A 27,095-nucleotide genomic window follows, 5' to 3' on the forward strand; every position below is an offset into this window, starting at 1 on the left:
CTCACCAGCTGAAAGGCATTCTCTTCCTGTGACCAACTATGATGAGCTGCAACCACATCGTACTGTGCCTGGTACGCGTCCCAAGACACCATCCCGTCATATTCAATCACCTTCCTCTCTTTCTCGTACCGCGTGACTTCACAACCTCCACAGGCCCCCCGGGGTTGCAGTTCAACTGAACGACTCCCCAGACGTCTCCCTGTGAGGTCGTTCCCTGGGTTCACGTGGCAACAATCGCCCCACGGCTGTAGAGACGCCGGTGGCGGCGAGAGGCTACGAGGATGTGAGGGTGGTGGGGTGATTGTGCTCACTACGCGACGCTCACCAACATTGCCCCATGTCACGGTATCGAGATTGGCTGCAATCTCCCCATTCTCCTGTCTCACCAAAACTGCCTCCAGTGTCGATACCCTGTCAAGACACGTCTGCATGTGCTCACGGTACCTCCCTTCTATTGCTTTCATCTCCTCTTTAACCTTTTCTTTCACTGCCACCATCTCCTCCTTAACCTCCTCTTTCACACGGTGGTGCACGTCGTCAGTATACTGGTTAGCACGTGTTTCTAACGATCCCATATTCTCCCCCATAATAGCCCTCAGTTCCTCTTTCACTTCAGTCATGACCTGTTTTGTTGATCCATTTGGATCACAAGCATATCTGCCATGACCTGTTGTTGGTGTTTCAACATCTTGGCCACTGAGCGTTGTGCCAAGAGCAACACTGACTGGGGAACGTGTTCTGTAACCTCCCGGTGCAACACAGTGTCATCCTCACATTCACTCGACGCCATGATAATCGCCTCCTGCTTTCCCTCAATTTCTGTCTTTACAATCACCGGTGACATCCATGATCACTTGAGTCACTTATCACTTCAATATCAAATCACTTATCACTTTGATATCAAGTCACTTGGATATCAAGTCACTTATCACTTCAACCTGATCCCACTTCTGACACCATTTGTTACGTACCACATGTACATTAACTCACCTTTTTTTTTCTATTGCACATGGGCCGTGATCATGGAATCACGGGTTAAAGACAAGTTCACGCCTACAATTATCCGGATCAGGGAAAGGCAGGAGTTCAGTTTTCTTCATTTTATTCTGATTAGCGAACATGAGGACTTTACACGTGTGTTCAAAACCAATGCTAGGCTTACTCTGCTCTATCCGGGGTATGGCGAGCGACGCCGGGACCCCCCCTGGCGTCCCCCCATGCATACCCTCGCTAACTCTCCGAACCACACATCACTCACACGCATACCAACCATCCAGGCACACTATGCAACATTCATCCATCTACTTTCGCCACATATATATATATATATATATATATATATATATATATATACAACAACAACATATACAAAGGCTTTTTCCCCCTTACAAGGGAGGTAGCCAAAAAGGAAAAGGCATAAAATCATTCCCACCCATTTCATCCCTGAATACACTCCACACCCCTCCCACCCTCCCTCTTATCTGAGCACCTCCTGGATGACAGGTCATCCCTGCACCTTGCCCACTGCCCTGGGTCAGAAGCAGTGTCGCAAGACACAGTACATCCACAGCAAGGCCGCTTCATTAAATCGGCGACCCCCCTTGCAAAAAAGGAGAGGACGGGGAGAAATCCCTTCGGGCTGCGTCAAATTTTACTCACACATACTACCTCACCCCCATCCCCCCGCCCATTCCACCACATGCAATCACAACATCATCCATATACAACCATTCTCCATTCACCCCTGTCTTCTGTCCTCTCCCGTCCTTCCTCAACAGACATTCCCCTCTTCCCCAAAGCCCCTTTCACCCCATCCATCCACCTCATCCTAGGACGTCCCCTCATGTTCACTCCCTCCACATCTGCCTTCCATACCTCTTTTAGTAGTCTTTCTTCACTCATTCTTTCCATGTGTCCAAACCATCCTAATATTCTTTCATCAACCCTATCTCCCAGCTCATTTTCCACCCCTGTTCTCCTCCTCGCCTCCTCATTTCTCACTCTATCTAGCCTAGTAACCCCCACCATACTTCTCAGACACCTCATCTCAAACACATTCAAACTCTTCTCTTCTTCTCTTATGTTCCATGTTTCTGCCCCATACAGTGCTGTTGGCACAATGACTCCTTCATACAGTCTCCTCTTCGCATCCATTCCCAAATGTCTATTTCTCATTACAATTTTTAATCCACCAAGGCATTTACTCGCTTCTCTCAATCTACATTCTACCTCCACCTTCACTCCACCTTTTCCTGCCGCATTTGCACCCAAGTATCTAAAACTATCCACTTCCTCCAGTCGCTCTCCCTTAATGCTCACTTCCAGTCTACTGCCACTTTCACCCCTTGTACATCTCATCACCTTACTTTTACCCACATTTATCTTTAGCTTTCTTCTATCACATACTCTCCCAAACTCTGCCACCACCTTCCTCAATCCCTCCTCCGATCCTGCTACAAGTGCAGTGTCGTCCGCAAACAACAGCTGGCTCACCTCCCACTTTTCTCCATTTTCTTTAACCATCTCCAATCCCTGACCCACTACCCTTGCATTTACCTCTTGCAACACCCCATCCATGTATAAGTTGAACAGCCAGGGTGACATAACGCATCCTTGACGCAGTCCCACCTTTACCTCGAACCACTCACTCTCTCCATTTCGAATCCTGACACAAGCTCTACTACTCTCATAAAAACTCTTGACAGCTCCTAGAAGCTTTCCTCCTATCCCGTATATCTGCATAACCTCCCGCAGTGCCTTTCTGTCTACCCTATCATAAGCCTTTTCCAGATCCATAAAAGCCCAAAAAACATCCTTCCCCTTTCCTATAGCTTTCTCACATATTTGTCTTACCACAAAGATCTGATCTACACAACCTCTACCTGTCCTAAATCCACACTGTTCCTCTCCTAATCCTCTCAATCAAGATCCTCCCATAAGCCTTCCCAACTACACTTAACAAGCTAATCCCTCTGAAACTACTACATTCACACTTGTCCCCTTTTCCCTTGTAAAGAGACTATACAGGCACTCCCCCAGTCCTCCGGCACTCTACCCTCTCTCCAGCAAACATTAAAGGTCAGATATCAACAGATATACCATTCGCTAAAAATCATCGTATTGCTCGAAAAAGTACTTTTTAAAAGCATACAAATAAAGTTTTTACCTGTTGCAGAAGAATTTGTTCAGAAAATTCACTTTTAATTGCGCCTCGCATACCAATTTTCCGAAGTCTAGATGTTCTTGTCAATTAGTAATTAGTATCAGTAATCGCCGCTAGGTGAACCGGCGGTGACGTCACAGTTGTCAAACAATCGGACAAAGAAACACACGCTGTAGTTCAGCTCAGTCATTCCAATCGAGTTATTCATCTTCATGTTCGTTTTTAATCCAAATTTGTTCGCAAAAATGGCCCATTGTGCATTCCAATTCGGAAGGATAGTATGTATGGTGGAAAAAGAAGAGGAAGAGGAGTTTGATATCGCCGAACATCGCATTGTAAAGCTATACCGGTTCGAACCGATAATAGGACAGCCCGTTTCTTCGTCGGAATACAGTGAAAGTGAAGATGAAGAAAGTGGTGAACAAAATGGCGAAGAAGAAGGGGAAAGCGATTTGTCAGATTCAGAACCCGAGACCACGGGGGAGGGGACGGAATTCGACGGCGACGTAGATTTAGACCAGGGATTCTTAACCTCTCTCCAATTCCCCACTTTTTAGTGTGCCAACTCTCCATTTCCCACCACAGCATCGGTCTTTGACAAATTCGATTTTAACCCATGCAGTGTTTAGTACGTAAATATACGCTTTGCTTTTTTGTGCCATTTTACGGCCCTTAATTTTTGTTTGCATATATCAGATTTTTTACTAACAGTTATCACATGGAAATAAAATACATTTGTAAAGTAAGTCAACATTTGGATGTAATGTATTAAATCTTGAAGCCCTATCGATTATTTGTGGGTGGAAACAAATTCACGAAATGTGACAAGAAGAAGACACCAGAAACAAACAAAAAGAAACAAAAACACATCGATTAAAAAAAAAGAAAAAAAAAAGACAGTGGTTCTTCTGTCCGACTGGTCATTCCCCACTTGGCAACTCCGCCATTCCCCACCAGTGGGGAATTCCCCACAGGTTAAGAACCACTGATTTAGACGGTGCCGAGAATCAAGATGGGCCTACCACCCCTCCTAGACGCAAACGCAAAAGATCTGACCAGTCTCATAGGATTGGGAATACCAACTGGTATGAAATTCAGTGCATTATTCCTACCTTATTTACGCTATCATTGCAAGCATGGGATGGGGTCCTTTGTTTTTATGTCGACGATTTAGGCCCCTATTTCGATTGTAGTCCAGGCCTACATGATGATATAAGCCTACCAATAAATTTTTGCTCTTTTTTCCAAACTTTTAATTTCAGAAGATTGAGGACATAAGCCTGGGGCCAGCCTCTGCGCCGAGGTCCTTCTAAGTCCAGCTCAACCTTTTACTTCATTTGTAGATAAATTAGCTTTTTTATTTCCAGGTGTACATGCAGACACTGCCTACCCATGCAAACAGCACCCCATAATGTCTGCGATACTAAAAATGACAGAATTTTTTTTCGCAAATGATCCAATAAAATGGAGCCCAATCCCTTGCACCATGGAGGTACTCCATGTATCAGATCTTTCAATGTGACCTGTACCCGTGTACTGGTACCTTGGTGGTAGCATGATTTTCACTTTCAACATGTTCAAGATAAAAAAAAATACACATACCCATGATGTCTGGGAACCAACTGGCTCGGTTATAGGACTGTCTGTTTGCACAGAGATGCTGGTCGATATGCTTTCAGTTAGGTCAGGCTCTGTCGTGTCAGCTGCAATTGTTGAGATTTCAAGCTCGGAAATGTCAGAGACACTATGAACTGGCATACTACCGGCACCCTCCTCTTGGTTTTCCTCATGTTCGTCCATCAACTCTGATATAGTCTGGAAAAAAAAATATTGGTAGGACAATTACTACATAATCATGATAATAGGCCCTCACTCACTGGCATAGCCATAGGCTAGTACCACGATCCAGACCACGATGCACATGCATAGCCTGGCTTCAGGTAGGCCTAGCCCTCGGGCCAGGGGGGTGGGTAGCCCTCGATCCTCTCGACTCGCAGCTTCAACTCTTATTTCATACCTCCGGTCCATGGCTTCAGGGCCAGAGTTTAATTCACTAGGCCTATATAGGTCATCCTGCATGTCCATGGAATTTATAACAGGCCCTCTCTGACATAGGCATAGGCCTAAGCCTAACGCATGCACATGATGCATGGAGTCAGAAAAAGTAAACTGCCTATGGTACCTCAAGCCTCCGGCGTTTATCAAACGCTGACCTCCTACTTTTCTTTTTTGGTTTTGGTGTGGAATGCTTTGTAGTGGCTGCATAAATCCAATCGATAACAATAGATTCATTTCGAAGCATTCCTCTTCGAAGTGGTCAGAGCAAAATTTTGAAAACTTTAATGGCTCCCACAGTTTGCCCGGTCTTTTGCCTGCTCTGTTCACCTTTCTTATCCATTTCGATCGTCGGCCTGGCTCCGTAGGAAATTGAAAGAAACTCCTCCCACTTCCACTACCATTGTTGCAGCCTGCGGCAACGCAGTACACCATTATTATCACAATTTTGTGACAATAAAATAAAAAATTTAATTGAGACACTCAAGAGACGACACACGACTGACAATGGCATAATGCAAAAGCGATACAATGCACTCTCAGAATAGCAATATTGTTTGGCAACTGTGACGTCATGAAGGCAGAATTCCCCGAACGTTCCCGAAGCGCACGGGTGGGTTGTTTCGAATAGCAGACGACGCAATGAAATAAAGACAAACAACTGTTTTTTGCCAAATTTGATAAGATGTAGATGGTGGAATTATATAGAATACTGTCAGTATGTTTTTTTATGTACATTAAACTGTAAATACAAAATGTTATGAAAGTCTTGATATCTGACTTTTAAATAACCTTACCAACCAGTCCACCATCACTGTACCTCCCTTTTTCAGACATTCTGCATGGCATCCATTCAGACCAGGTGCCTTACCTGCTTTCATCATCTCAACAACTGCCTTCACCTCATCCTTCCTTATTTCTCCTCCATTCTCCTCACTCATCACTCTCATTTTCTTCACATTTCCCACTGCAGCTATCTTTCCTTCCCTATCCTCCTTCACATTTAGCAACTCCCTAAAATATTCTGCCCATCTTCCCCTTACTGCCTTCTCTTCCATTATCATCTCTCCATCTGCACCTTTTACCTTTTCTTCTCTACTTGATTCGCCTCCTCTTCCTCTCTTAATTTCTTTCCAAAACATCTTTTTATTACTTTCAAAATTATCTGTCATACTCTTACCCCATTTCACATCTGCTCTCCTCTTTGCAACCTTTACCTTTTGCTTTACTTCTCTTTTCTTTTCTTTGTACTTCTCATATGACTCCCTTGTCCTATTTTGTAACCAATCTGTAAAAGCTCGCTTCTTCTCTTCTACAACCTTCTTTGTTTCCTCATCCCACCATTCACTACCCTTTCTTCTATTTCCCCCTGTCCTTCTTGTTCCACACACCATCCTTGCACACTTTATGACTCCCTCCTTGAACCATCCCCATTCCTCCTCCACACCTACCTCTCCTCCTTCAGCTTCTTTCCGTACTCCTTCTCCTTTTCATTTTCATTCAAAGAGTTCACTCTAAGAACCTCCCTACCTTTTGTCCCTTTCCTCTTTCTCCATCTATCCTCCACTCTCAACTTACCTTCCACCAAAAAATTATCTGATATTCCCCCACCCTCTCCCCTTAGCACATGTACATCCTTAACTCTTCCTATCATAATCCTATTTACCACTACATAATCCATTAGCGCTCTATCTACCACCCTTCCCTTTACCACCCTCTCCCATGTGTACTTATGCTTGACTTTCTTCCAAAACACTGTATTTGTTATCATCAACTCTCTTTCTAGACACATTTCCACCATCAACTCTCCACTACGATTCTTTCCTGGAACTCCACATTTCCCAACCACTCTATCAATTGGACCATTTCCTACCCTAGCATTAAGGTCTCCCAGTACTATTACATTGACATTTCTTCCTAAACCCTCTATGCAATCATCTAAATATATCCAAAAGGCCTCCCTTTCTTCTACACTCTTCTCACTGCCATGCCCATATGCACTTACAAGGACCCACATCTCTTTTCCCAATTTCACCTTCATCCACATTATCCTTGAGGAAACCTCCTTCCACTCCACTACCCGTTTACCTACCTCTTCACTTACTAGAATAGCCACCCCTTCCCTCCCTCGCCCTCTCTTCACTCCTGATAACCTCCCACTTACACTCCCAAACTTACACTCACCCTTCCCTTTCAACTTAGTTTCACTCAAAGCCAACACATCCATCTTTCTTCTCGCAAACATACTACCTATCTCTTCCCTTTTACTTTCATCTGTACCACATCCACGCACATTAAAAGACCCAAACCTTAGGGTGCTGGTCCGAGAACTTCCAGACCCTCTTATGCCTTCTCTATTGTTTTTAGGAATGTGCCCTGTGGGGCTACAAGGAGAAGGATGCCTAGTCCCAATCACCGTCCCTTTCTTCTCGCCTCTTACGATCCAAGTGGGAATACTTGGTGGCAGTATTCTTTTCCCCCACCACAGGGAATTCCCCCATCACAGAAAAAGAATACTCAGAGAAATGGTACAGGACAGCAACAAGGGGTTGGGGGACAGCATAACGGAGGGACAGTCGTAGTATAAAAGTGTCATCATTTCTCTATGAACAGAGTTTTCCTCTATCATAGACAAAATGATGTGTGGCTCTGGTCCATAGGGGCGCCCCATATAGACCCTAAAGTATCAACTGCATGCTACTTTGCCACAATAACAAGCAGCCAATACCCCAGACGGGGTATATATAAACAGGTAGTCGTCGACTTACGACCGAGTTCGGTTCCGACAGACAGGTCGTAAGTCGATCTGGACGCTAGTCGGTCTATATATATATATACAGTATATCTTAGCATCTTTGAACTATGTTGCATAGTATTTTTAACCTTTTTATAATTTCATCTGATTTTCTTTGGGAAACGTAGCCTAGGCCTAAGCATATTGAATAAAATCCTATCATATTTGACCTATGATATCTAATACTGTATTTGTTAACCTTTGTATTATTTTACCATCAGACTTTCTTTAGGAAACGTATGCATACTGAATGAAATCTTATTATCTTTGAGCTACGTTGTTTAATATTCATTAACTTTTTATCATTTTCGTTAGGAAACGTAGCCTAGGCCTACGCATACTGAGTAAAGTCCTGTCATCTTTGACCTACAAATCCTTTTTTGTTGGTTACATAAAAATCATTGTAAAGCAAAATTAGGAAAAAAGATATTTCGAAACACATTCTTTTCGTTTACGTACTGTACCGAAAATATTGTTATCGACAACAGACTAGGCATAAACAAAGTTTACTGTTACATTTTATTAATCGCAAAACATAAGGATACTGTGGTGTGAGCGTGAGTGTGTATGGCGCGGACGGGAACGGACGGTTGGCACCCCCTCCCCCTCTTTCTGGGGGGGGGGAGAGGGGGTCAAAGGGCACGTGCGCTGGTATCCCCCTTCCCGCCCGAATGTGGGGGGGTAGCCTCACGTTGGCTTGGGTGGCGCAGTGCCGAACAAGGACCGTGCGTGGGTGGTGGTGAATGCGAGTGTGAGTGGAGTGTACAGTACCCGGAAAGGGGGATATGGTAAGCTAGCATTAATGGTTAGGAGGTAGGGAATTAGGCTAGAGAAGTGGAGAGTGTGCCGCAAAGGAATGTAAGGGCCCACCCAGGAGCGACCGAAACCGAAGAACCGACGTCATCGACGCACAAGTAAGTACTTTTGAATCACAGATACTAAATGCTGTACCGAACATTTTGTCATCGACAACAGACTAGGCATAAAAAATACTGTTACATTTTATTAATTGCAAAACATAAAAATACAAAATGTAAGGCAAAATTAGGATTTTTTGTTTATTTCAACAAAACACTTTCTTTTCGTTTAAGTACTGTACCGAACATATTGTTATCGACAACAAACTAGCCTAGGCATAAAAAGTTTGTTATATTTTATTTTACAAAATGCAATGCAAAATTAGGAAACATTTTACTTCAAACAAACAAAATGAAAGAATATTTAGCTGGCTGGGATGCTGACGCTGCCGGCAGCCTGCCAAAACTATCGTACTCGCGTCTCGCAGCGCACGGAATAATGTACTGCACTGCCAGGCATAACATTGGAATTCTATTACTCTATTAAATGTTAGATATTATTGCACCATCTCGTGGTCGTAAAGTCGATCAATCGTAAGTCGCATATGTCGTAAGTCGACGACTACCTGTATATAAATATATATATATATATATATACATATACATATATATATATATATATATATATATATATATTGTAACAAACCTCCCCAGAGACTGGAGGTCGTTACTCGCTTGAGAATCCGCAGGTTCGGCGCATCCTGACAGACGCGACGGTAATTTTTCGAGCTTCGCCCAGCTGCCCGTCACCTCGTCCTTGCTTAGTTCCCAAGGCGACGAAAACGCCAAGTTTATTCACACTTCTATTTACGCAGAATCACTACAAAAAGAGTACTGGGCTGTAGGAGGCACCTCGGGTCGCTTGCCAACCCTTGAAAGGCTACTTGAAGCCTCGCTACACCTTACAAACACGATACTAAAGACGAGCGGGAACCACGACGTCTTCTCCTGTCGGCTGCTGCTGTTTGTCTTGCCGTCATTGCTGGGTAGCGTGGTTTTACAGCACGCCTCGACCAATTACAGTCACTGCTCGAGGTCACGTGACTCCAGGTGGCGTCCGCCCTTGGCGCCACGGGTACCACGATGTCGTCACAACATGTGACTTGGGGCCGCGTTCGTAACAATATATATATATATATATGTTCAATTTAAGACAATATTGCACACCAAATCAAATATCAGGGCTAGCTCAGTTATTGTTCCCTGACAGACTTCATGTGGTCAATTTTGTTCATTCTATCTGCCTTGCAGGATGTATAAATATGAAGAATGATACCCCCGTCCAATGTTGCTCAACAATCCCAGTTTAGGTCTTCACTACTTTTTGTAACTTTTACCAACTTCATTTGTACTCATCTTACAATCAGCAAGACATTTAATTCAGCCCAAATCTTATACCGAATTTTTTACCCAAAACCATACAATGAATTTTTTATTACCTTTTTAAGCCATATAATGGAAGAGTTTACCCTGAATCCACACATCACTATGGAAGTACGTACTATCAATAAACTACCTTCCCATGGATATCAATTACTCTTACAAATGACAGTTATTACTTTCAGCAAGAAAGATTATATACTCAACCCCTTCATTAGTGTTAATCTTTACAGCTTTTATTCTGGTAAGCACTACACAATCTGGGATGAAATGGGTGGGAGTGGAATTATGCCTTTTGACTTTGGCTACACCCCTGATAAGGGGGAAAGAGCCCTTGGTATATGTATGTATGTATGTACTACATAGACATGTTTAGTTTAAATGTCAGCCTTGAAGGAGTTGAGACTTTTAGATTATAAAATGTCAAGTGGTACTGACCTCATAAAACATGGGTTGGGATCCTGTCAGTGATTCATTCCTGGTTAGCCATTCCCGTTCACATGGAGTTTCACACGAGCGTCTGAACCTTGACATCTGAAAAATTAAAGCAGAATATACTCTCTCTATCCACTGAACAGTACATGAAAAAAAAATTATATATATATATATATATATATATATATATATATATATATATATATATATATATATATATATATATATATATATATACATACATACACACAGCATAAGAGGTGACATGATAACAGTGCTCAGGTCACTAAAGGAGATAGATTGCATTGATAGAAGAGATCTGATTAAAGATGGGAATGCATGGTCATGGAAGTAAATTAAGAAAGACTACATGTCAAAAGGATTCGCAGAAATACAGTTTTCCATATAGATGTATAAATATGTGGAATAACTTAGAGGGTGATGTAGCCCAAGCTTAAGCAATATACAGGTTCAAATCTAAATATGATAATTTGAAATCTAAGATATAGATTAAGTCAGAACCATACATGAATTTGAGTCGAGGTGTTAGAAAATTAGAGAATAGGAAACAGGACCCAATGGGTATTGCTCCTTTCCTGTAAACTACAATTATGTAAATACACAAACACACATTTAGATGAGGAAATGATTGAAAAAATTTAACTACACTATAGATACCCAGTTCACAGCAACACTATAGATACCCAGTTCAAAAAAGAATATAAAAAATTAGAATACAAAGAGCAACAACAAAACTGGCACCAACTCTTTCCAAAATGACATATGAACAAAGACTATCCAAATTAGAATTACCAACTCTGGAACAAAGAAGGGAAAGAGGAGACCTACTAATTATCCATAGAATTATGAGAGGAATGGAAATCTTAGATATGAATGATTTATTGAAATGGGACAATGGAAAAACAGGAGATGAAAAGAAACTCAAAAAAGATAATTACAGAAGAGCTCTGAAAAATAATAGCTTCCCACACAGAGTGATTGATACCTGGAACAAATTAGACAAAGAAACAGTGTGTGGAAACACTATTCAAGATTTTAAGAAAAAACTTGATGCTGAAAGATACGAAGACGGATCACCACGAGCATAGCTCCCTTCCCGTATAATACAACTAGGTAAATACAACGATATGACATTGCGCACCTCAGACAATATGTGGGATGAGAATGATGGGAGGGAACAGGAGAGGAAACAGATACTGGGATAAAGAGTTGAAGACAATGGTGGAAAAGAAGTGAAATGAAATAGAACCTTCACAATCTTTTTTTAAAAGAATAAAAAGATGTTCTGGAACATTTAAAACCAACCCCCATTCTACACTCTGCACTAACTACCCAGTTCATACTGCAGTGTGAACAGGTTTGATCAATACCAATGCATTTGTACTCTCAAAATCTTAATGTGCATGAGCTTACTTATCTCTTGATACCCAATAGGACAAATAATGCAAGACAAATTGGTGTAAAATATTGACAAGAATAAAAGGGAAATTTGGACTGACCCAATGGCGAGAAAATTGGCGGCTCAGGTAAACTCCTCCAGTGATGCCCATGCTCATGATCAGGAGAGCTATGATGAACACACACACGGTGGACACTGCTGACACCCTGCGCCTTGCAGCAGATGAGAGCCAGGCCTCAACATCTTCATTAGGGTCCATAACTGTGTGGTCGGGGCACGTACCATGCTGTGGGGAAAAAAATGAACAGGAAAACAAATTAACAAAGATATATATATAGAATCAAACCTTGGGTTTCAAAAGTCTTACTTTTCAAACAAATCAATTCAACTATACACGATTTCAAGAATAAACTGGATGTGGAGAGATACGAAAACGGGTCACTACGAGCATAGCTCCCGTCCCATAAAATAAAACTAGGTAAATACAAACAGAATTTTGAGTTCATAACTGCACTGAGATGAGGTGTCTGAGAAGTATGATGGGGGTTACTAGGCTAGATAGAGTGAGAAATGAGGAGGTGAGGAGGAGAACAGGGGTGGAAAAGGAGCTGGGAGATAGGGCTGATGAAAGAATATTAGGATGGTTTGGACACATGGAAAGAATGAGTGAATAAAGACTACTAAAAGAGGTATGGAAGGCAGATGTGGAGGGAGTGAACATGAGGGGACGTCCTAGGATGAGGTGGATGGATGGGGTGAAGGGGGCTTTGGGGAAGAGGGGAATGTCTGTTGAGGAAGGACGGGAGAGGACAGAAGACAGGGGTGAATGGAGAATGGTTGTATATGGATGATGTTGTGATTGCATGAGGTGGAATGGGCGGGGGGATGGGGGGGTGAGGTAGTATGTGTGAGCAAAATTTGACGCAGCCTGAAGGGATTTCTCCCTGTCCTCTCCTTTTATGCAATGGGGGGACGGAGAGGGGGGGTCGCCGATTTAATGAAGCGGCCTTGCTGTGGATGTGCTGTGTCTTGCAACACTGCCTCTGACCCAGGGCAGTGGACAAGATGCAGGGATGACCCGTCATCCAGGAGGTGCTCAGATAAGAGGGAGGGTGGAGGGGTGTGGAGTGTATTCAGGGATGGAATGGGTGGAAATGATTTTATGCCTTTCCCTTTTTGGCTACCTCCCTTGTAAGGGGGAAAAAGCCTTGGTATATGTATGTATGTAACTGCACTGGTGGCATATGATAACTTGGTTCCTAAACAAGCTACTCGGCAAAAGCAGCATGGCACCATCATGGATGTCAGTTACACTACAGCCCTCACTCTGAGAATGTCTGCTCCGAAATGTTGTTTGTGTTGATTTTTTCTTGTGTACGACATTGAAGTTGAACCTCTGATCACAAACACCTCTCATCATGAACAAATCGATTCACAAACAATTTTTCAAACAAAAAAGTATCTTGAGCGATGAACAAGCAAACTGGCAACTATGTGGGTAAACTAATCAGAAGTACTTGTAGGAGAGTGTTAGTTGCAAAATTTCATACAATGATATCACCCTGATCAAGCGGTAGCAACCTGCAGCATGAATATTTTCAATGACAATGTCATGTCTCACTTTAGAAACATTTTAAAAGAGACAAAAGCAAATCTCACTGGAAAATATTTTGGAGAAGCAGAGGCCCAGAGATATTCAGTCTAGTGTTGCTATGAAGAGACAGACAAGGAACCCCAATAAGACATTTACCCAACATCTTTATGGAAGGGACCTATCCTTCCAAAGAACAACATTTCTCCCCTTCCCCCCTTCCTCACCACCTTCCACTTACATAGTCAATTTTCCTCTGTAGAGGAATGGTAAAATTAAGATTTAATCTACATCTTACCTGTTTGGCATTTTCATTTTTAACATTTAATGATTTTCACTGGTTTTGTAAATGAACTGGCACACAAAGTACTGTTGTAAATGATCAAATAGACACATTCAAACAGACAATCACCTGAGGAAGTAGAGAGAGGAGAGGAAAGAGAGAAGGGGATAGAGGGAGGACAAGAGGGAATGGGAGGGAAGGGAGGGACAGGAGGAAAAGGAAGGAGAAGAGGGAAGGGCTAGAAGGAGAGAGAGAGGGAGAGGTGGGAAGGGATGGAGAGAGAGAAGGGAAAGAGGGAGAGAGATAAGGGGGGAGGGAGTAAGGTAGAAAGAGAGGATGAGAGGAGGAAGGTAGAATGAGGGGAGGGAAGGAGGGAGAGGGGGAGGGAAGGAGGGAGAGAGGGAGGGAGAGACAGATGGTGAGTTAGGGAGGTATAGATAGAGAGGAGAGAGAAAGGTGAGGGAGAGGAGGAGGGGAGGCAGGGAGAGAGGATAGGATGGGAGTGAGGGGGAGAGGAGACACATTGATAGAAAGAGGGAAGGAGCTGGGGGAGAGAGAGAGAGAGAAAGAGGGGGAGAGAGAGAGTGGGGAGGGAAAAAGGAGAGGAAGTGTGAGGGGAGAGAAAGTGTGTGAGGGGAGAAAGAGCGAGTGAGAGGAGAGAGGGGGAGAGAAAGAGAGAAGAGAAGGGGGAAGACAGAGAGGAGAGAGGATGAGGAGTGAGAGGAGAGAGGGAGAGGTGAGAGCAGAAAGAGAGGAAAGTGAGAGAGAGCAAGAGATGAAAGAGGAGAGATGAGAGAGAGAGAGAGAGAGGGGGGTAGAGAGAGTGGGGAGGAAGAGAGAGAGGAGAGGAAGTGTGAGGGGAGAAAGAGAGTGAGGAGAGAAAGTGTGTGAGGGGAGACAGGGGGAGAGAAAGAAAGAAGAGAGGAAAAGAGGAAGAGGAGAGAGGATGAGGAGTGAGAGGTGAGAGCAGAAAGAGAGGAAAGTGAGAGAGAGCGAGAGATGAAAGGGGAGAGATGAGAGAGGGAGAGAAAGAGAGAAAGACAGGCAGGAGAGAAAGAGAGAGAAGAGAGAGGGGGAAGTAAGAGGGGAGAAAGGATAGAGAGAAGGGGAGAGGGAGAGGAAGAGAGAGAGAGAGAGAGAGAGAGAGAGAGATAGAGAGAGAGTGAGAGAGAGAGAGAGAGAGAGAGAGAGAGAGAGAGAGAGAGAGAGAGAGAGAGAGAGAGAGAGAGAGAGAGAGAGAGAGAGGAGGGGGAGGGAGAGAGAGAGAGAGAGGGGAGGGAGAGGGGGAGAGAGAGAGAGAGGGGAGGGGAGAAGAGAGGAAGAGAGAGAGAGAGAGAGTGGGGAGGAAGAGAGAGAGACAGAGATGAAAGCAATGAAAGGAGAGAGAGAGAGTGTAAAAGGGGAGAATGAGGAGAGAGAGGGAGAGGTAGGAGAGAGAGGTGGAAGAAAGACAGAGGGGAGAAGAGAGAGAGTGATTGAGGGGAGAGAGTGAGGGGAAAGAAAGATGAGAGAGACAGAGAGTAGAGAGGAAGAGGAAAGTTAGAAGAGAGAGTGAGAGGAAAGTGGTCAAGAGCAAAAGAGACAGAGATGAAAGAGAGGAGGGAGATGAGATATGAGAGAGAGAGAGAGAGAGAGAGAGAGAGAGAGAGAGAGAGAGAGAGAGAGAGAGAGAGAGAGAGAGAGAGAGAGAGAGAGAGAGGCAGTCACATTCTTACACCCACCTAAGGTACAAGTGAACCAGGAAACATTCCTGCATTAATACCTCCATGGACAACAATCCAATGTTTGTTTGTAGAGATCTATGCGAGGACAAAAGTGTGTCATTATGTAGCTATGGTGTTCCTGTCAGAGAAACTCCATTGGGCAATTTCCATTATAACTCTGCCAGAAAACACTGTCATTCTCTGTTTCCCTTTCCTTTTCTACTGTACGGTGGTCTATATGTCTCCATGATGTCTCTGCTTCTTACCAAACTCCAGTAATTGAGGTCACAAGCAATGAAATGATAGATTTAGCAATAAATGCCAACTTGGGCTCCATCAAACTCTCGCCAGCCACTGACCCTTTAGCCTTTAGATGGAAGGCAGGAGCCTTTGAAGTCTATCTATATTAGACAATAGAGAAAACAACTGTGACAGACCTTTCCACGTAGCCATATCTACTAATGATATATATATATATATATATATATATATATATATATATATATATATATATATATATATATATATATATATATATATATATATATATATATATATATATATATATATAGGCATACCATCTTCAGTTGATAACATGAGGACTAGTGAATCCCTGGAACTGTGACTGATGAGGGAGCTTCCTAAAAGAGTAGGCTTCCACTGGGAAGCACACAAACAAGATGTCCCCAATGACATTCTAATGAATTTACAAACATTAGTCTGGGTAATGCTATACAGAACACTCACAAACTTTGACTCCTCTTGAAGTGAATTCTCTATCAATATATATTTCCAGCATTTTCTATATATCTGCTCTTTCCTGGTGCAGCCTTCTTTGATATTCCTCCATCCACTGGTTCACTTGGTGGTGGTAGTTGTTGTGGTTGGTAGTGATTGATGATTAGAGGTGGTGGTATTAGTTGTTGTTGTTGTTGTTGTTGTTGTTCCCTAGACTGACCAGACAGTCCCGTCTTAGTGGTGGTTGCTGTTGTTTCCTAGACTGTCCGGCCAAGGAGCCCTGTCTCCCTGAGGAACGCCATGGCTGGGAAGGGGTTTTCCCAAAAATCCTTTATAAAGTGTATATTGTGTTGTTGGCAGGTGTTATTGTGTACAATGCAGTCTTCCATAATGTGCTGTATAGTATGGGGTGAAGTGTTACATCCTGGACAGTTGTCTGCAATGCAGTCATCATCCAGCCTCTTCTGGTGGCTGCACTGCAGTCTGGCCAGGTGGACTCTGTCCTTTCAGGGGAGGGAGGATTCAGAGAAATGGCTATCAGGGGGTCAGGCATGCAGCAATGCACTGTCTTCCAGTTAGTTGATGGAGTAGTGAGCAATATGATTACGGATATACTTCTAGAGGCTGGCGTCTGGTGGTTGTGGAGGAAGAGAAGAGAGTATCTGTTTGTGATACGGGTATTTGGGTGCTTGTGAAATGTAGTGTGAAGGGTGTATTGTGTTTAGGAATCTGGCACTGTATCATGTTACTGACATTTTCATTTGTTTCTATGGAGAAGACCCTGGTTTCTGTATGCAGGAGACCAATATGGATTGGTTTTGGCACATCCTGTTTTTACTCCCAATGCTCCATTCTGTAAAGTTTGTAAATTGGTGCTTGCCTTGTTGATTGTTGGGAGCCGTGATGCAGAAGTCTGGTTGAGGTTGTTTTTGATGAATTTCTTGTACATGATTATTAGAGTTTCCTCCTGTTGTCTAAAGTCTGTGCTTGCAACAGATTTATGTAGGTTTGTTTTCTTATTGATTTCTGTTGTCAGGTCTTTGATATGTGGGCTGAAAGTCATAGGAGTATTAAAGGTGTGGCCTAGAATTTTTGTGTTCTTTTCTAATGGAAATGGGTAAGATTTGAAGAACAGACATTATTCTCTTTGATATCCATCTTATGAGACTGCTTTTTGCAGACACCCCTCATGGGTTCTGACGTCTGCTCCTCCTCTTACCCATAACCTCAAATTTCTATGGAATCTCCCTGTAATGTTGTGAGGAGTGAGCATCATTAAAAATCCATGTTAAACTAAAAGAAACTGTGGTCAGAATTAGCTAAAAGGTAATAAAAGATCAGAAAATATGGCATTCACTCTGTACAAATTACCATAAATTTGATTTTGTTTCACATAATTGCACCTGTAATTTGGAGCTGTGTGTCTCAAGAGAGATTTATCTATCTATCCATTAATCTATGTGCCAAGTGCCTCTTCCCTCTTATAAGGGAGGTAGCCAACCAAATTATGAGAGACCTGGGGGCAACTAAACGACTGAGTGATTGCATCTGTACAAAGTTTCATTCCATGTCTGACCAAACTAATGCCATGCATTTTGCATTCAATTGAAATGACTGTATATAAAATTTTACACCCATAGATGTCTATCCATAAGGCATGAGAATGGAAGACCTTTCCACACTAGAAATAGTCAACAAAGCCCTTCCCATGACAAAGCACATTGGAGCCCCCTTGCTATTTCCTCCAATACACCCATGCCTCACTTTAACCAACTTAAAAAAATAAATACTGTAAATAAAATTAAGTCATCTAAAAAGAATCTCCACCTTCACTCACTCAATAGCTATTACTATATTCACCAAGAGCTCCTTTTTACCATGGCATGCTCCGCCTTTGTAAATCCTTTGGAGTAGGTTATATAGCACTGTCCCCATCAGAAATGAGATCTGGATCCTTCCCTCCCATTGTCTTAATCTTCATTGCTAAACTCTTATCTCATCCTTGCCAACCTATTTATTACCGAACACCACCCACCTCTCTGCATTCTACATAATCATTTCAGATTCATGATGTCCTCCAATCAGTTTCCATGCTCAATTCCCTTCACTCACTGGTCCACAAAATACATTTGGGAATCATCAAAATGCCCACCTGCTTCAAACCTATATTTTTGTGCTAGGTAAAATCACATTACCATCCCAAACAACAAATGAGGTTATAAAGTGACATCCAACCCTTCTGACACCACTACCAGTAACTGTATACTACCTAGTCCTCCAATTTCCAATGCTAAACTTATGACAAAGACACTGAGAAAAATGCCTAACAATTGAACATAACACATCAAGAACAATCAAGCCCTGCATATACCACATCATAAGATTAATGCAACTAACATTTTAAAATGGCAACCTCATGACAGGAAATAACACTTCCACATGTCAATCATTCTAGAATGTCTTCTTTACACATTATTACATCAACCTAATCCACAAAGTGACAAGGGCAAAGTAAACAGCAGAAATTCCTTATATGGACAATGGGAAAAATAATGTTTTCATTATATTGTACAATGGTGTATTATAATTATTCAAAAATTCCTTATATGGACAATGGGAAAAATAATGTTTTCATTATTGTACAATGGTGTATGATTGTATCATTGAAAATAATGCAACATGAGTATACTATCCTGATTAATCTAATAAACTTCCACTTCCATGATAAACTCAAATTTACCAAAAGGGATAGCTATAAAAAAAAAATTAATAGCATAGCCATTATGAATAAAACTCCTTTGGAATTTGTTGCGAACCTCACATTCACCCTTCATACCAGAGTAATCAATGAATTGAGGTTGTAGTGACGCAGCCACAGGCGGTCACACACTTCCCATAGTTGGCAAGAGGTGAATATGAGCTAGCCAATCAGGAGCCAGCAAATGGTTCTCGAGCGGCTAGCGACCTCTCTTGCCAACTACGCTGAGCCGCGAGCGACCCTTAAATAGGGCAGCGGCGGCCAGTCAGGGCAGAATAGTAGTAGCCACGGCAGCAGCAACAACATCTCGTCCAGTCTTGTAGCAGTCCCATCGAGCCTCGCCGTCATCAGCCGCCACCGCCTCTGACGTTAGGCTCACCGTCCAGCTACGACTGATCAGATCCACTAAGCAGTGGCTATTACTTGTGGTTGTTTTACCAAAGAGATTAGAATAAGAGACCAAAGTGAATTTCATTTTCCCTGGCTTGTACGAACCAAACCACTACAAATTGGTGACCCCGGTGAAGGACAACCAGGATTATGGAAAACTCACAAGTGAAACTTCCCAGTTTCTCCCGTGACTTGGAGAGCTGGCTACTTCACACAGAAGCCTATTTAGCCACTCAAGGTGACGTTCCGGACCACCAAGCCTTCAGCGCGTACATCGCCGCTCTACCAACGGACGTCATCGCCCTTGTCCGTAACGCCGTCTCTTCTCCTCCGGAAGAAGGCAAGTGTGCCGCCCTTAAGACTACCTTACGGAAGCTATGCGCCAGGCCTGACGACCAGCTCTACCGAGATATCCAGCAGAGCGAACTCGGCGACACCACCCCCTCACAGCTATACACCCGTATGGCCAACCTCAACACCCGGGCAAAGGTGTCATTGCCCAAGGAACTCCTCCGCTCCATTCACCTCTCCAAGATGCCGGACGCCCTCCACTTACACCTGGAAGCTCTAGCCGGCGATAAGGACGACTAACAATACTGCGTAATAGCAGATAGGTTGTTCCAGCGACATACCTCGGTACACAAACCAGTGCATAGTGTTCGTGCAAAGTGTAGTGACAACCCAGGTGTTACTGACCATAGTGCTGTGAGTAAAAACATTCCCATGTCATATAGTGCCAGTGACCAAAGTATGCAGCAGCTACGGCAGGAAGTCGCCGACATGAAGACCTTGCTCAACCAGTTGCTTGCCGAGAAGGGAACCCCCCCTCAACCACCACCACCACCTAGCCCCGCTCCACGACAGGATACTGCCTCCTGTTGGTATCATTCCCGCTTCGGAGCCAAGGCGCTCAGATGCACACAACCATGCAGCTGGTCGCGGGAAAACGCCAAACGCGGGGGTCGGTAAGCACTCCTACCCCCGCTAACCATACCCACACCCTCCTCTCAGTGCGTGATCGCCACTCTGGCCTATCTTTCCTGGTAGACACGGGCTCAGCCGTCAGCATCATACCCCCGACGGAAGAACCCAACCACGGTACACGGTGGCCATCCTACGACCTGCTTGCAGCCAACTGTACGCCCATTGCAACGTACGGCAGCCACCACAGCGTCCTGGAACTCCACGATGTCAAGTTCCCTTGGACATTCGTCATAGCAGCGGTACAGCAACCCATTCTTGGCTACGACTTCCTCCAGCATTACAATATGGTAGTTAGCGCCAAGGATAACTGCTTGTACCACGGCACGACAAGCATACCGGGAACCACCACTAACGCCAAATCCCACCAGATATCGTCCCTCCAGTCCGCTGGCGATTATGTACGCATCCTGCAGGAGTTTCCCCAGCTAACATCGCCAGACAAGACCAACACCACCACCACCCCTCACAACATCATGCACCACATCCAGACATCTGGACCGCCAGTATACAGCAAGCCTCGACGACTTTCCCCAGAGAAGTTGGCCGCTGCCAAACAGGAGTTCCAAGAACTCCTAGACCAGGACATCATCCAACCATCGGAGAGTGCTTGGGCATCACCACTCCACATGGTTCCCAAGCCACCCCCACCGCCCAACCAATGGCGGGCTTGCGGTGACTACCGTCAACTTAACCGCATCACGAAGCCCGACCGCTACCCCATCCCTCACGCTCAAGACTTCCACTTCAAGCTTCACGGGAAGCAGGTCTTCTCCAAAATTGACCTGGTCAGGGCGTTTCATCAAATCCCTGTAGCGACGGAAGACGTCCAGAAGACAGCCATAGCCACTCCGTTCGGCCTCTTTGAGTGGAAGATGATGGCCTTTGGCCTCCGGAATGCCGCCCAGACGTTCTAGAGGTTCATAGACCATGCCCTGAGAGACTTCGACTTCATCACCGTTTACATCGACGACATCCTCGTAGCCTCCGATACCCACGACCAACACCGCCAACACCTCCGCCTCCTCTTCCGCCGCCTCCAAGATTATGGCCTCCGGGTACATCCGTCCAAGTGTCTCCTCGGAGTTTCATCTCTCGACTTCCTCGGACACCGCATCTCAACAGCAGGTCTGTATCCTCTCCCTCAGAAAGTAGACACAATCCAAGATTTCCCACAGCCAACAACCATCAAGATGCTCCGACGATTCCTAGGAATCGTCAATTATTACCACAGATTCATCCCCAACGCAGCTGCAAAACTCGCTCCCTTGAACGACCTCACCAAGAACCATTCCAAGCGGTCGCTCAAACCTGTGAGATGGTCTTCCGAAGCGACCCAGGCATTCGGGCAAGTCAAGGCGGCAATCGCTGAAGCCGCCCGCTTGTCCTACCCAGTAGCTCACGCACCCACATTCCTTACCACTGATGCCTCCTCCACAGCAATTGGCGCCGTCCTCCAACAGAAGATCAACGGCCAGCTCCAGCCTATCGCCTTTTTCTCCAAACGTCTGGACCCTCCTCAAATTCGCTACAGCGCCTTTGACAGGGAACTGCTAGCCATAGTCTCGGCTGTCAAGCACTTCCTTTACTTCCTGGAAGGCCGGCCTTTCGTTATCCTTACAGACCACAAGCCACTCGCCCATGCCCTAGACAGAGTCTCCGACCATCACTCCCCAAGAGTCTCCCGGCAGCTGTCCTTCCTCTCCCAATTTGATACTCGCATTGAATACATCAAGGGAGAGGATAACCAGGTAGCCGACGCCTTGTCTAGAATCACCTCCAGCATCCTCCCTAACCACAACATAGACTACGCACGCATCGCCGCATCTCAGAACAACGACGGTGAACTCCGCCTCCTACGTATGCACGACACCTCATCCCTACAGCTAAGACAGCTTCCCAACAACCCCGTAACCATTGTGGTGTGACATCTCCACAGGCAAACCCCGTCCGTACATCCCCGCCTGTCACCGTAAGGACGTCTTCTCCTCCTTCCATGACCACAGTCATCCGGGCATCCGCGCGACACAACGCCTCATCACGGATCGAGTCGTCTGGCCAGGCATCAACAAGGATGTCAAACAATGGACCCGGACCTGCCTCCCCTGCCAGACGGCCAAGGTTACGCGCCACGTCCACGCACCACTCCAGCGTTTTCCTGCACCAACGGCACGTTTCCAGTCAGTTCATGTGGACATTGTGGGCCCCCTTCCGCCTTCTCGCGGCATGCGTTACCTCCTTACGTGTATCGACAGATACACCAGGTGGCCAGAAGCGATCCCCCTTCCGGATATATCCGCCGAGACGACCGCCCGTGCTTTCCTCTCTGGATGGGTATCCAGATTCGGCGCACCTCACATCATTGTCACCGATAGGGGCCCCCAGTTCGAATCTGACCTATGGTCCAGCCTCCTCAAGTTCCTTGGCACCAAACGTAACCGGACCACCGCTTACCACCCCCAAGCCAATGGACTCGTGGAACGGTTCCACTGCCAACTGAAGGAGTCGCTGAAGGCACAACCCTCATGCGACTGGGTCGACGCCCTTCCCCTGGTGCTTCTCACGATCCGCGTCACACCTAGGGTCGACAATGACATTTCCCCATCGCAGCTACTTTACGCTGAGAACCTTCGCCTCCCTGGGGAAATTGCCACGCCTGCCGTCGGCGATCCGGATCGTCACGCCCTCCTCCAACTCATCAAGGACACATTCGCCAACACCCGTCCAACACCCCCTCGTCCACCACAACCACAGCCGGAGCACCTTCCCCCGGCCCTGTCTACAAGTGACTACGTCTTCGTCAGGAAAGACTCCACACGAGCTCCTCTTCAGCGCCCATACGACGGCCCCTTCCGAGTCCTCAGCAGATCACCAAAGTACTTCGTGATCAACCGAGATGCCAAACCGGATAGCGTCTCCATCGACAGGCTCAAGCCGGCCCATCTCCCCATCAATCCCCCTACCAAACCTCCAGGGCCACTACAATACATCTTACAACATGGTCCTAACCCCATCCTCACCACCGAACCAAGTCATTCCTCACCCCCCGAAACACTCTCCCTTCCAAACCAACACTCCCCTCCTGCCCCTGACTCTTCACCATACACAGATCACACGCACACGGCAGCGAACCCTTCTCCTTCGCCCACCCCGCAACCACATCCTTCTACAACTGTTCCCGGCACCCCGCAAGATCCTCCCCACCCTACGCCCCCACTCTACCATGCAATGCAACAATTCTCACCCAACCTTATGTCTCCACAGCTCCATACTCAACCGACCCCACCTCGCCAGGCATCTGACTTCGACCACACCACCCTGCATTCGAGCCCCCCTCCATCAAGGCCCTCCTCGCCAGACATGCCCCCTGATGGAATGACCACACGTTTTGGGCGAGTGAAACGAAGGCCACACCGATTCAACCACGTCGCGCGCGTCGCTCCCTATCTCCCTCGACGCCCGCTCTCGAAGAGAGGGGGAGTGGTGTAGTGACGCAGCCACAGGCGGTCACACACTTCCCATAGTTGGCAAGAGGCGAATATGAGCTAGCCAATCAGGAGCCAGCAAATTGTTCTCGAGCGGCTAGCGACCTCTCTTGCCAACTACGCTGAGCCGCGAGCGACCCTTAAATAGGGCAGCGGCGGCCAGTCAGGGCAGAATAGTAGTAGCCACGGCAGCAGCAACAACATCTCGTCCAGTCTTGTAGCAGTCCCATCGAGCCTCACCGTCATCAGCCGCCACCGCCTCTGACGTTAGGCTCACCGTCCAGCTACGACTGATCAGATCCACTAAGCAGTGGCTATTACTTGTGGTTGTTTTACCAAAGAGATTAGAATAAGAGACCAAAGTGAATTTCATTTTCCCTGGCTTGTTCGAACCAAACCACTACAAGGTCAATGATTAAACTGTCAACTAGTGATGGGCAGCTACCGGTGAAATTACCTGTTTTATCGGCAACAAACTTAATGATAACTTAAGTAAGTATGTACTGCTAAGGTCTCGGTAAGTTTTTATCATTAAAACCGGTTTGTTTGTTTTTTTGCACTCTTTTAAATTTCTCAATAGAATTAATGTTACTTCTGTTATCAGCATACGAAACTGTATTGATTGTGAAAGTTTCATATAAAAAAATTCCGCGTGTCGCCAAACGAAGACCCATATATGGGTCTTCGTTTGGCGACACGCGGAATTTTTTCTATGAAACTTTCACAATTAATACAGTTTCGTATGCTGATCACAGAAATAGCATTAATTCTACAGAGAAATTAAAAAAGTGCCGAAAAAACGGTTTTAATGGTAAAAAAAATTACCGAGACCTTAGCGGTACATACTTGCTTAATGGTAAAAGTTTAACCGGTAAAATTAGCGGGTCACTGGGCCCGTCACTACCGTCACTCAGTACCACCAAGCCGAGACGTGCTTACCGCTCTCTGAATGTTATGGTATAGCTTATCGAGTTATCGGTTAACGAAGCTTTAACGGTGGCAGAATGTTTGCCGGTAAGCAATCGTTAAGGTTGTTGGATAAAACCTGTAACTTTACCGGTAGCTGCCTACCACTACCACCTCCAAACATGAACCCATGCATGCAGACACGCGAACGAAAATGTATACACCACACCCACCCTCAGACACCCTCCATTCACTTACTCGCGCGGTAGATAGCAGACTATAGTAGCACCAATTAAAGTATGACCTTTTCCCTTTACAATGACATAACATTAAAAACAATATGTAAAATAGAACCAAGGTCTAAGTAAACAGGTCTAATCGCTGGAGCAGTTCTGCGCAGCTTCTGACGTCATTTGGATGCGTCCATTTTCTCTTTGTGATACACTGAAGAAAACTGTGAAACGCCAAGGAAGACAGGAACTATAATATTTTATATATTATATATATATATTATATATCATATATATTATATATTCATATATATAGACAGGAACTATAATATTTTATATATATTTATATATATATCTTATATAATATTTGTCAGAATATAACTAATTGAGTGGAGCGGTGCGAGCGAAGGCGACGTCATTTTCGAACGACGGACCAACTTCAACTGACAGCTATAGGACCCGCTAACCCCAATTTGAACAGCCAGATGACGTTCACGGGCCCGCTGCGCCAACTCCCTCGAAATTCGGTCGGAAGTGGTTAGACCTTATATTCTTAGATCTTGAATAGATTAAAGGACAAAATCATTGATTTTTCGAACTCGACTCGAACTTGTGACGTCACTACTACCTCACGAGTCTTTTACCGGTAAACTGTCGGTAATTTCGGTAACTGTATTGTTGTTCACAAATAATTTCGATATTGAAATTAGCGATATTTGCCCAGCACTACAGTGTCAACCATGTTTTTGTTCGTATATCCTCCCCCGCCTATACAAACTGCGTCATAACAATGCAATGTTTCGATTATCATAAAATCTCGGCTGTATTTAATACTAAACAGTACTGTGACATTTTGGCCATTCACCCTCTACATAGCATGGCACATATCGGGTAATGTGCTTACACACAGAAAAAGATAACCAAAGGTAATATTACACAATGCTGTTTGCACTTCTTAATTAAGTTGTGGTAATTGTTGTTACGGGAATGGCATTGTTTACCATGAGCTTCGGCAATTTCCCGAAAGCTCGTTTAATTTTTGAATTGGGAATCTTTCCTGTAACTTCGTACCACACTATTGTAATTTTAATTAATATTATCAAACTCCCCTCCCTCTTTATTTAATATTTAAACCTATGTCATAATTTGATTAACAAATCGGGAACTTGAGAACTTACTTCAAGTATCAGTTGTCCCGTGGCTTCGAAACCGTTTTGAAGGCTCAATAGAACTCCTGCCGAACAAGACCAACTTATTGTCACGGTACGTCAGACTAGCTGCAACCCTCGTACCAGTGACTAGCTTTAACCCAGTCACCAGAAGGACAATAAAACCTCGGCATGGAAAAATAGCCATCGAAGTCTCAAGCTTATATATATTTCTAACGATTTTGTTAGAGAATTCATTCAGGTAAGTTCTCTAACGTTCAGTTTTGTTGATTTAATTACGACAAAGTAGTAAAGTACTTACTTTCCCATCATTGACGACTAGTGGCTTTTCCTGAGGTTTCTCAACCTTCTTCTCTATATTTGGCTCTGTAACTATTGTCAATGTGCAGAAACACTATAAACAACAGTAACCAACCCTTCTTCCAAGAAAAAGATAACTGTCGGGAATAAATCCCGACAAAGGCATTTTTTAGATTAAATAGACTATTATTACATATTAATATACATCTGTGGTTACGGCCTCAGTTAATTTAGTGAATTGATAGCTGTAGAATTAGAATTAAGATTGAAATACAGCAATTAAGCATATCAAGTTGTATGAAATTGTATTCTAGAAACTTAGTATATGAAAACATGCATAACAAATTATACCATCTTACTTTTTCCATTTAGATAGAGTGGCCTATCATTTTTGTTTCTATATACGAAAACATTATATAAAGCATTATGTAAGGACTCGACGCCCCTTAGATACCAC

The 27,095-nt window shown here is 44.5% G+C and overlaps 1 protein-coding gene across 4 annotated transcripts in view; it reads right to left on the reverse strand.

Annotated features, from left to right (window-relative positions):
- LOC143020946 (integral membrane protein 2C-like) overlaps positions 1-27,095 on the reverse strand; it is a 42,994-nt gene that overhangs the window by 14,645 nt on the left and 1,254 nt on the right. For 3 of the 4 annotated variants that reach the window (XM_076177943.1, XM_076177944.1, XM_076177942.1), the window contains exons 2-3: positions 12,205-12,390; positions 10,688-10,783 (exon numbers count right to left, since the gene is read on the reverse strand). In XM_076177943.1, the coding sequence (XP_076034058.1) occupies positions 10,688-10,783; positions 12,205-12,390 (282 nt within the window). Of the gene's footprint in view, positions 1-10,687; positions 10,784-12,204; positions 12,391-26,639; positions 26,768-27,095 lie in introns of those variants that run through there. The other variant, XM_076177945.1, reaches the window with a different exon arrangement.

This window comes from Oratosquilla oratoria, chromosome 41 (genome assembly GCF_046742065.1).
Source record: "Oratosquilla oratoria isolate Oo_2021 chromosome 41, ASM4674206v1, whole genome shotgun sequence".
Lineage (NCBI taxonomy): Eukaryota > Metazoa > Arthropoda > Malacostraca > Stomatopoda > Squillidae > Oratosquilla > Oratosquilla oratoria.